General features: G+C 38.8%; 1 protein-coding gene across 1 annotated transcript; it reads left to right on the forward strand.

Annotated features, from left to right (window-relative positions):
• LOC109721526 (circumsporozoite protein-like) lies at positions 11768–12448 on the forward strand. Its single transcript, XM_020249175.1, has one exon. The coding sequence runs from the start codon at positions 11768–11770 to the stop codon at positions 12446–12448; it is 681 nt and encodes a 226-aa protein (XP_020104764.1).

Genomic DNA, 12558 nt, shown 5'->3' on the forward strand with positions numbered 1-12558 from the left:
ATTTTCAGGCGCTAATTTTTCTGTCCACTTGATGGACCAGAGAATAATATCGAAAAAATATGAAATTTGGTTTCTAGATATTTCAAGTGGTATAGATGAGATCATCAGCACTGTTGAGCATGATACATACCACTTGAAGCATTTAGGAACTAAATTTCATATTTTTTCGATATTGTTCTCTTATCCATCAAGTGGACACACAAATAAACGGCTGAAAATAAATATTCTTTAAAAATTGATGATAGAAGTCTTCAAATTAAGATCAAAAGTGTAACTCTTTTTTGGATATCTTTACACCGTTAAATAAGAAAACGTCTCATATTGACCATTAAAATTACAAATTTTAAAACTTTTTCATCATTATGCCAATAATGTTGAAATTGGTTTATAAATATTTTAAGCGGTATAGATCATATCCAACTATACCAATTGTCGATTTGGAGGCTGCATCATCGAAAATAAATCGGCGGCAACGAAGCTCATTTGCTGCTGATAGCATTGCAACTCAATTCTCTCTCTCTATACATGTCATTCAATGTACGTGCATTATTACATGAGATGATTGATTGATAGTTGTGGGATTCACGGCATGGTAATCAATATAAGCTTATGAAAGGGCGATAGGTTTGGAGCCCTCTCCGGATTCTGCGGGTCCTTTTGTGGGGCCCACCTNATGCTGGAAGTGTGCTTACTCCTTCGCTTAATGGACTGCCTCTGTCACAAATACCATTACTGCCCTAGCTACAGCAAAAAAGCTTTCTCTTTCTGTTCTACCTTCTTTCTCTAATTATACTCGCTACGAAAATACATATTATTCTAAAATATTAATGGATAATATTAAAAATAATATTAATAGTTCTAATAATTGACTATTATATCAACTTCCCGTCACAATACGCAGGATTCCGTTTACCTTTTTTTTCTAAATATACTCGCTACGAAAATAAATATTATTAAAAAATATTAATGAATAATATTAAAAATTATATTAATAGTTCTAATAATTAACTATTGTATCGACTTCCCGCCGCAACGCGCGGGGTTCCGTAACTAGTTTGCATGAAATGGTGCCTAAATTTATTTAAGTTATTTTGCATGAGAGTGTAAATGTGGGGACTAGGTTAGTTTCTGACAAGTCCTTTGGTGCATGAATTAAAGATGAGTCATCATTTGGATAGCTGGGAGAGCATGTGCACGAGCACATGTTTGAATCAAATGTTCCTAAGTAGGTGCCATGCCCATTCCTTTTATTTTGTTGTTATATCAACATAAACCCTTTTAGGATATGTTTGTTTCACTAAACAGGATTTTAGGTTGAAGTAGAGTTGGATAAAAATTATTTCTTTTCGTTTATTTAGTAGTTATGGAAGTAAAGTTTTATTAGTTGTACTGTTTGTTTGTTTGTTTATTAGAAAGTATATAACATAAAACTATAATTTATATATAAATAATAAATAATTTAATAAATAAAAATAATATATTATATTTTTATATAATTAAAATTTAATTTAAAATGACTAAATTATTTTTTATACATAAATTATAGTAATACAACAAAAAAATTATAAAATAAAAAAATATTAATACTCAGTTAATCATTTTTTATCATATTTTAATTATACAAACAAAATAAAAAAAATTAAAACTTAACTAATTAATTTTTATCATATGTTAAGTATGCCAACTGAATAAAAAAATGATTAGTAGCATAATTAAATATATTTAAAATATAACTATCTTTACCTAATATATTATTTTTTTATTTTTCCTTCACCTCCCTACATCGTAATTGACTTCGACCTGCGATAAGCAGAAGTTTTTTATTTTTTATCTTTTTTTTTGAGAGATAGGTAGCACGCTAGCTGCTTCGTTTATTTCATTAAGAAATAAACTTAGCTGGAAATGTGAATCAACTAGAATTCGAACTTGGGACCTCGGGTACCAACCACCAAATCCTTTGCCACTTGTTCTAGGTAAGCCGAAGTTAATTATGCCGTTTCAGATTAACTTGAGTTTCGCCCGTAACTTTTTTACGACGGATCAAATAATGAAAATAATCGTTTATAATGAAAACAACTTCCGCTCTCTCCACTTCCGCCCCACTATCGCCCAAACAAACATGCTTAGTGTAAAGAGTGTTTCCCTTTGGGAAAGGCATACATTAATGGAAGAGTGGGAGCATGTGGAGAGAGACCGAGTCAATGTGGCCTGTATCTTCACACATGTGGACATTTGCACACATGTGGGCGCACAAAGCGTTCAAGTAGCTTGGCCCTTCTATGCACATAAAATATTAATGATTAGGCTCTGTTTTGTCGCATTATAATTTATGCAGATATGCCTTTTGAATTAAGCTATATAATAAATAAACAATTGTAATTGAGTAGTTACAGTGGTTTGATCAGTGCTGCTCAAAAGGATAATCTAAAAAAAAAAAAAAAAAAAAAAAAAGTCAAAGCATTATTCTTAATGCCCTTGTTCATGCCCGCGTGGCAATAGATGTGAGAATCAAACTCAGAATCTTTCGAAATGGAGGATCTTCGGAGTAACTCTGCTATTATGTTATTCCAAAGATCAATCTAATAAAAAGCGATATTAGCTGTAACAATTAGTTTAATTACTAATTATGTTATGGCACTATTAGTTTTTAAAATACGTTAGTGGCTAGAAATTAATTTGTAACAGCTTCTACTCAAGTGTTGCTAGCTAGAAGGCCTTTCATTGTATGTGTGGCTTCACCGGTAACTTAAAAATCGGATCGAATAGTGATTCGAAAATGTTATTAGATCAAAAATGCTGGCTCAATAAATGAGTCAGCAGCTGAATTAACCGGTGACGTCGGCATGACGTTAAAATATTTAATTATTATTTTTAATCTTAGTTTATATATATATAAATTTTCAAGCTTGATTTTCTATACGACTGATATGTGCTAATATGTGCTAATAAAAAATAAAATCAGCAAAGTGGATTTTGATTCGTTGAGTTTTATTATGATTTGATTAAAAAAAAAACCCTTTAGTTTGTTTCAAATCAGACCGATTTATTGGTGTGATGGTTGAGCCATCGGTTCGAATGGTTTAAAGTGAATTTTGTAACTTATCTAGTTCAAACCAACTGGTTCAACCCGATTTTATAGACTTGATAACGATCAGACCAACTGGTTCAACCTGATTTTTAAATCATTGGGCTTTACACTGTGATATCACTTCATGCTCAATAATACGAGAACTAATTAAGAGACCCGCACGATGCTGCAGGTAATTATTTTAAAATTCAATTTTTAAAATTAGTTATAACAATTAATTTCAGAATAATTATGAAATGTTACGGACAAATTACGAAACAATTTTTAATAAATGTAGCTATCTTTCCTAACATAGAAAATATAAGAAGCTCTCTCAACAATAAGCTATTTTGAAATAGTTCTTCAACTTTATTAAATATTTTCTCATCTTGTTCTTTTTTATTTGTTTTGATATTACTAATTTTGCAAGATTATCTATGATATTTCTAATCTTTTGAGGGGTACAAGTGAAATTATCCCATGCTAATTATTCCAAATATGGCCATGTGTCTAAGGGATAAATGGCGAGCACATCCAAAATTTTTAGTAGGCATGGTAGTCCCTTATTAGTTAGTGAAATAAGAAGAAAAATCTTTTCTTACATCTAATACGTACTAATATTTTAGTTAATATATTTTATATGATTCTCGCAAATAACTTTAGTAAAATATAAAATTATATACAATTTATATCTGAATTCTCAATATTATAAAATTAACATTTATATTTAATACCGACAGTCTAAATTATTTAACAATTATTTATATATTTTAAATTTTATAATAAAAAATAACAAAATAGATTGAAATTTTAAAAAATTATAATTTTTTTTCTATATACGAAAAGAAAAATAAATTTAAGAGAGAGTGAAAAAAATCCCTTCCCTTTTCCCTTGCTGGGCCCCACCGGCAAGGGACCCACCCTGCTCGCTCCCCGCGCCACGTCGTGCCGAAGCGCTGCAGTCGCTCCCGCTCCAGCTGCGTCCGCGCCTACCGCCCTCTTTGCAACGGTTTCTCAGGATTGAGGAATAATATATCTATTTATAGATTTAGATATAGATATATAAATAGTAATTCTTCACAGACCAAACTAAAATACACACTACTTAGATTTATGTTTTTCCAACATAATAAATGTCATTGTAATTGATAACTGTTAGTTATAATATATATATAATATATATATAATATATATATATATATATATATATATATATATATATATATATATTATATATATATATAATATATATGGAGTCCGACTGGATACTATCGATAGTATCAAGCATTGCTGGCTATCAATTTTCCACTGTTAATTTAACCCTTTGATTATTTTTACCGTTAAATATTATCTATTCAACCAACCAACTCACTCACTCCTAGAGGGCCCGCATCATTCTAAACACACATTTCTAATCCAAGTGTTAAAAATACTATAGCACAATAGCTTGGTACTGATTGATAGTATACAGCCTAGTTTTATATATATATATATTTTACAACAACACCATCATTGCAAACTTTATTTATAAGTCTTATAATAATAAAATATAATTTTGCATTATCACAAAGGCACAAACTATTATAATAAAATATACTTTACAATAATTCAATTTTTATGTAATTAAATTATATAAATAAAATAAATTGTTATAGTGTATAGAACAATATAATCACACACACACACACAACACACACACACACACACATATTTATATTATATATATAATTATATATATATTATATATATATAATCTATATATATAATATATATATATATAAAAATAACCGAGAGAGAGTTGAGCTAGAATACTATCGATAACAAACGGGTTCTGTTGCCACCCATTTGCTTTTGATAATGGAGCCTCCAAATCGACGATCGGCACCGTTGAATATGATCTATACCACTTGAAGTGTTTAAAAATCAAATTTCATACATTTTCGATATTGTTCTCTTACCCATCGAGTTGACACAAAAATGAACGGCTGAAAATGAATATTCTTTAAAAAAAGATGATAGGAGTCTTGTAGTCAAGGTCAAGAGTATAGATCTTGTTTTAAATAGTTTAAAAAATTTTCTAACAAAAATTCAATTGATTTGAATATCTTTACGCCGCTAAACGTGAAAATGTCTCATATTGACCATTAAAATTACGAATTTTGATACCATTTGATCATTAGGCAAATGATGTTGAAAAAATTTGAAATTTGATTTCTAAATACTTCAAGTGGTATAGATCATATTCAACAGTGCCGATCGTCGATTTGGAGGCTCTATCATCGAAAACAAATGGGTGGCAACGGAGCCCGTTTGCTATCGATAGTATTCTAGCTCAACTCTCTCTCTATATGTATCCATACAAATACATAATTTGATGGTTTTGACGACACACGCGTCAAAATTTTATACCTCCACATCCATAGAATTAGAAAAATTAATAAAGTAATACTTTCTCGGGAGTATGCACATTTGACTCTATTTGTTTGTATTTATTTATCGTTTTCTTCCCCTCTTGGGAATGTACAAAATTTTTCCTGAGAATCTACCAAATTTTTTAAAATCTCCCCTCTCTCCCCCCTCTTGGAAATGTACAAAATCTTCCTTTCTTGGGAAACTACCAAATTTTTTAAAATCTCCCCCTCCTTGAAAAAAAGTACTAAATTTTCTCCCCCTTCTCCGCGCTCTCTGCGCTCTCCCTACCTTTCTCTCCCTTCTTACCAAAGCCAAAATATGAATCTCCATAATACAGAGTACCCGTGGCAATATTTATCTCCCAAAAGATCCAAAAAAAAAGAAAAAAAAAAGAAAAGCTCCCCTTTAGGCACAAACCACATCACTTGTACAAGGAGGGAAAGAGAGAGAGAGAGCGAAACCCTAATCTCGATTCTTAGTGGGGGAGGGAGGAGGAGGAAGAAGATGACGTGAATGAAACATGTCCCCCACCGCCTCTCTCTCCTCGCCTCCGTCGCCCTAGCGATCGCGCTCTTCCACGTCCTTCCCCGACGGACGAGCTCTCCCCCTCCGATCCCTTCGCCTCCGCCTCAGATCACCGCGAAGAGGTGGGGATCCGAGTGCTCCTCGGCTAACCCCAACCGCAGCGTCGAGATCCGCAATCCAATCGGGGCCAAGACGAGGGCAATGTCGAAGGCGCGGGTCTACACCGACGTGAACGTGCTCTGCCCCAAGGAGTACTGGGATTACGAGTCGCTTATCGTCCAGTGGGGGTATGGTTTCGAGAAACCTTAGGTCTTGATTTGACGATTTTGAGAAGCCCTATGATTCGTGTCGGTGTTGGCGCCACCGAGTGCCGACGTGATGGTGCCAAGAAGGAAGGATCCGATGGCGTCGGCGGTGTAGTGTTTTTGATGCATTTTTCTTAAAAAAATATCTTTTAAGAAGAAAAAAAGTTATTTTATTTGTTGTGGCTTAATTTTAAGTAAATCTCTAATATATAAATAATTTTTATTTTTCAATACTTTTTTTGTTATTATTTATTAATTATTATTGTATATTTATTGTAAAATTTTTTTTCCGCAGCGAAGCGCGGGTGTTTAACTAGTATATATAGAGAGAGAGTTGAGTTAGAATACTATCGATAGCAAACGGGTTGCCACCCATTTGTTTTCGATGATAGAGCTTCCAAATCGACGATCGGCACCGTTGAATATGATCTATACCACTTGAAGTGTTTAGAAATCAAATTTCAAATCTTTTCGACATCATTTGCCTAATGATCAAATGGTATCAAAATTTGTAATTTTAATGGTCGATATGAGGTGTTTTCTCGTTTAACGGCGTAAAGATATCCAAATCACTTGAATTTTTGTTAGAAAATTCTTTAAACTATTTAAAACAAGATCTATACTCTTGATCTTGACTACAAGACTCCTATCATCATTTTTTTTAAGAATATTCATTTTCAGCCGTTCATTTTTGTGTCCACTCGATGGATAAGAGAACAATATTGAAAATGTATGAAATTTGATTTCTAAACACTTTAAGTGGTATGGATCATGTTCAACGGTGTTGATCATTGATTTGGAGGCTCCATCATCGAAAACAAATGGATGGCAAAGAAGCCCGTTTGCTTCTAATAGTATTCTACCTCAACTCTATATATATATATATATACATATGGGGTAGAGCTATTATGCTATCGGAAGCATAAGGTAGTTAGTGCTTCCGATTTTTTAGCCCTTGGATCAACTCTCTTTATCATTTTTAACTATTGGATTAATATTATTATCTAATGGGGACCACTGAACCCTAAAAGGAACACTATCATCCTAACCGTACAATCTTTAATCCAAGGGCTAAAAAATTAGAAACACCAACTCCTTTATGCTTCCGTTGCCACCTATTTGTTTTTGATGATGGAGCTTCCAAATCGACGATCGGCACCGTTGAACATGATCTATACCACTTGAAGTGTTCAGAAATCAAATTTCATACATTTTCAATATTGCTTTCTTATCTATCGAGTGGGCACAAAAATGAACGACTGAAAATGAATATTCTTTAAAAAATGATAATAGGAGTCTTGTAATCAAGATCAAGAGTATTGATCTTGTTTTAAATAGTTTAAAGAATTTTCTAACAAAAATTCAATTGATTTGGGTATCTTTACGCCGTTAAACAAGAAAACGCTTTATATCGACCATTAAAATTACAAATTTTGAAACACTTTGATTATTAGGCAAATGATGTCGAAAAGATTTGAAATTTGATTTCTAAACACTTCAAGTGGTATAGATCACGTTCAACGGTGCCGATCGTCGATTTGGAGGCTCTATTATCGAAAACAAATGGGTGGCAACGGAGCCTGTTTGTTATCTATAGTATTCTAGCTCAACTATATATATATATATATATAGTGAGGCTACTATGCTATCGGAAGCACGGAGCCTTCCGTTCTGCCAGCTCATTTTCAATGTTGCGACTTTCGAATCGTCGATCGGCTCCGTTAAACTTGATCTAGAGTATTTGGAGTACCTAGAAAATAAATTTTATTATTTTTCGATATCATTTGCCTAGTGATCGAATGGGCTCAAAATCAACAAATTTCAATGGCCGTAGTGAGCCGTTTGCAAGTTTAACGGTGTAGAAATATCCAAATCACGTGAAATTTTGATAGAAAATTCTTTATACTATATAAAACAAGATCAATATCTTTGATTTAAAATTTTAATGTTGGAGAGTCCGGTCTTACTCATATCCTTATGTATGCATAGAGCCTTTTTTACTGCATAAGTTTTGCCGTTAATTACTCTTAAATCATTTCACCCGTAGATTATATTATTCGATCCAACCACCACTAACCGGCTAGGGGCTCACTATCAACCCTAACGTAACTACTTTCATCTTAGCGCATATTTTTTCATCTGAATCGGCTGAAAACTTATGATATACAAAGGGCTCTATATCATATACAGTATAGTTACACAGCCTATATATAATATCTTATATATTAATAATTATATTATATATTGTCCGCCCCGGGCCGATTTAAAACCTTTTTAAAAGATGTCTGCGCAACGTGCCATTTTTTTTTTTTTTTTTTCAACGCCTGGCCAGCACGCGACGTAACAGACTCGTGCCACAAATACAAAGTTCCTCTGTCCAGCGACCGAGTCTCCTTGTATTGCAAGGCGTGTCCTAACGATAGCAACAGGATCTCAGCCACTAACTACATTTACCAATCAACAACCAAGCATGATATCAAGTTTCCAATACAGGCTAACAATCCCTAGAATGAATCATGCTCTACAGCACTCTTAGGCGCTGGATATAGCAATGCATAAACAACAAACATTCTATTAAAAAAGTGCCCCCACAGCCCGTGAAGCTTTTGTTTTTAAACTCCAAATAATTCCAATCATCATCAAAAACCATTCGAAAATGCTTTTCAAAACTGTTTCCCCCGGGGGCCAAATCCAAGACGGAACTTTATTTGAAAACCTTCGACTACGCTTGAGGGGTAAGAAAACACGATACATAACTACAAGAAACCAAATCTCCACAGAACCAAAAACCACAGATCGAAACTTCCAATCTCATGTATAAAAGAACGCAGCACCACAGTTCACATACATCAGCATCATACAGATCAGTTAACTGAAGCCATATAAAGCTACCTAAACTATATCACAGGACGTAAGGGTTAAAACTAAACCGAATAACCTGAGTCACTTAGCGACCACTACGAACGGTGTCCGCGTCTCTCTCAACTCTCACTGCCCGCGGGCGATACCTGAAAATAGTGGGGGAGTAGTAACATGTAAACATGTCTCCCCTCCCAGTGCGGTACCCCGCAAAGCCGGATGCAGCGAGAGTACTCACCCTCGATCAGCGAAGACTAACAAGCATACGTGGTCAGTGAAATGTCAGTAGCAATAATAATGAATGAAAGAGACATATTATATGAACGCAAGTACAACTACCTACTGTATATGGACAACGAATGTATAATTACCCAGACTATAGTTAGGCAAGACATGTAATGAAAGACTGAAGGTAGTTAGGCACAAACCGCTACATATGTACATGGCGTCAATCCGGACAAGAAGTCCAAATATATACACCAATCGTACCTGCTATATTGTCCCGCAGACTCCAAACGCGCCTGTCCACTTCAACCTCACCGACCTGATTCAAGATAACCCTACGGACGACCATTGTCCCGTATAAGTATACTCTCCGATCGGTGGCCAAGCCGATCCGGGTCGGTAATACACCGCCAAGGTGCTGTGACTAGTCAGATGGTAGCTCTCAAAAAAGCGGCTGAAACCGTGCCTAGGCCGAAGCCATAGCAAACTAAGGATCCCGTACATGACGCCGAACCACTCGATCACCAGATCGAAACCAGCATGACGAGGCAGAGTTCAATGTGTTACCTGGACAAGGTCCCAGAGTCCAACGACCAGCAAGTGGCACTGATTACGAGTGAGAACGTTGACGCAACAGGTCAAACAGATGCGGAATGCACAACCAACTCAATATCAAAAACAGATAACTTGAGCAACAACAGACCAACTAGCTCAACAACAGATACGAAAGCACAAAGACCAACTAGGTCAACAGATTACAGACATGCAACAACACCACAGACCAACTAGGTCAACAGATAACGCATGTAGATTAGAACTACTCTACTCTGATTCAGGAATAAGGCATGCAGAACAGAGTAGAGTATAAAACGCAATAAACAAGGGGCAAGGCTATATAGCTATGCCGATAAGTAACAACGGAAGAGTACGGGTAAGAAAACCGGCATCAAGGCGTCACCACTGTAACCAGACAGTCGATCGAGTAACCGCACCTGGTACGATCGCGTCTGTCTCCTGATCATGCACAAAGAATTCGACCAGGAACCTATAGAGGTGCCACCGGCTTAGATCCTAACCCACACTAATAACACATGTATCTACCTCACACCCTAACGATTCAGCGAAGATCGTTCCCCAATACATTACCGTAATCGCCGAAAGTTTCGAAAACCAACAACATCGGGACGCCGTCGGACGCCCATAATTCTCCCGATAACTCAGTCAGACGGAATCGTCGTCACGAGTCACCTGCTGGCCCCAAACACATTCCAATTTGGAAGCCTTGGAAGCGAATACAAGTCACACACACAATAACGAGTCAATCACCGCCGGATAATCGACAATCCGGGTTCCCGAAAGTGTCTATTCGACAGGACTCCTCGCACCCTCCGTCGATCACCCATTCAATCATTAACCAAAATGATGATGGATGCAGCCATACAGCTCAGCGAGAAAACACGAAGCCAACCAAACACCCGTCGGCAAAAGATTCCGAACCGAACCCGTCGGTCAATATTGCCAGTTCTTCTCTGGCGAATTTCGCCGAAAACGCACCCAGAACGATCTCTACGATTTCCCGGAAGCTAACTGGACATAGGATCAATCAGTCCAGCGTAATTCCTTAACAAACTCCCAACACACGTGCACCCATAGCCACCGCAAAAGCATAGGACACTGCACAAAAAACCCATAATTACAACACCTATAATTACATTAAAACATCATTTTGTAATTTGAAGGATTTTGACGATCAAGCACTTCTCACGTCACGCCACCAACCCACCCATCCCAAACAACCCTTGCAACATACAGCAAACAACGAAGGACTCCAAGCCACAGACGAGACACGTACAAGACAGGTTCTCGATGTACCGGAGGCCGGCTCTACCGATCTGGAGACAGACAGCTCCTGTGGCGACAGCGGCGGGAAGCAACACGAAGGTTATGCGAATAGCGCGCATCAGGAAGATCGCGCGCGAACAGCAACAACGGCGGACCACTGTTGTGCGAGAGTGAGGTGCGCACTGGATCAGCACTGACCCGACCGATCACGTGCTCACCGTCCGCGAGGCATCAGGACAGCCCTCGGTCGTCGCCGAAAACAGCAAGCACAAACCACCCGAACAAGTCAGCCGAAAAGGCGAAACGACGCGACAAGATTCGCCAAAACAGCGGAACGGCCTTTCCCGATAGAAACGCAAGTGAGCACTGATGACAGCAATTGCCAGGATCATCGTGCCCCGTTCCCGTGAGATCGGGGGAAGAATCGGGGAGGCCCAGACAAGAAACGCTCATCAAATAAGCCCTTATTTCGGGGCTTGGCCCGGCAGCCAGACCTTGCTGCCGCGGCCATCCGGCAGCTACGACGGCGCGCATGCTAAGGCCACAGAGTCGGGTGCGGGGGGGTGAGACACGGTGCTCACTCAGAAGGCGGCTGGAAGCGGCGCCGCGCGGCGGAGAAACGGCCCGCACTGGAGATCGAGCTCAGGGGTCAGAGAGTTCTTGCGGACAGACACGGACGGCGGCCGCGGACTCCGGAGATGCACATGGTGCGAGGGCGCTGCGCAGAGGTCGGAGGACGCCTCGGGTCTCTTTTCCAAGCGGGCGGCGGCGGCAGGGGGGAGTCGCAACGCATCGCCTCACCCGAGCGGGTTCTGGGGCGCTTAGCGGCTCCGAGGGGCGGACGCGGCTAGCGCGCCGGGGCGGCGGCACCGGAGGCGGAAAGGGCGCCCGGGCACGGGGAGTCGCGGAAGAATACCGCCGCGCGGCGGCGCGTGGGCCGGGAACCGCTCGGCCAGGCCGGCCTGGGCTGTCGCAAGGCGGCTGGAAGCGGCTGGCGGGGCCAGCGAGACGGCGGCGGGTCGGCGGGGATGATTGCCGGAGCCAGGGTGAATCATGGGAGGGTCTTGCAGGAAGAACGCAGCCCCGGGCTCACACAACACCCGAAGGAGAGAAGGGAAGAAAAGGAGAGGAAGGAAGAGAAAGTGGTGCTGCGGGCGCCGGCAGCCGGCGGCGGGCGGGGAGCTTGCGTGCAGCAGGGCAGGGGGAAGGGTGAAGGCGCGGGGCGACTAGGTAGTCTGGGCGCTGGCTAGGGTAGGGTTAGGTGGATCAAAAACCCATAGAAAACAACTAATATACAAGTGCAAACTGCTAAGAAGGCCCCTC

Source organism: Ananas comosus, linkage group 15 (assembly GCF_001540865.1).
Source record: "Ananas comosus cultivar F153 linkage group 15, ASM154086v1, whole genome shotgun sequence".
Classification (NCBI taxonomy): Eukaryota; Viridiplantae; Streptophyta; class Magnoliopsida; order Poales; family Bromeliaceae; genus Ananas; species Ananas comosus.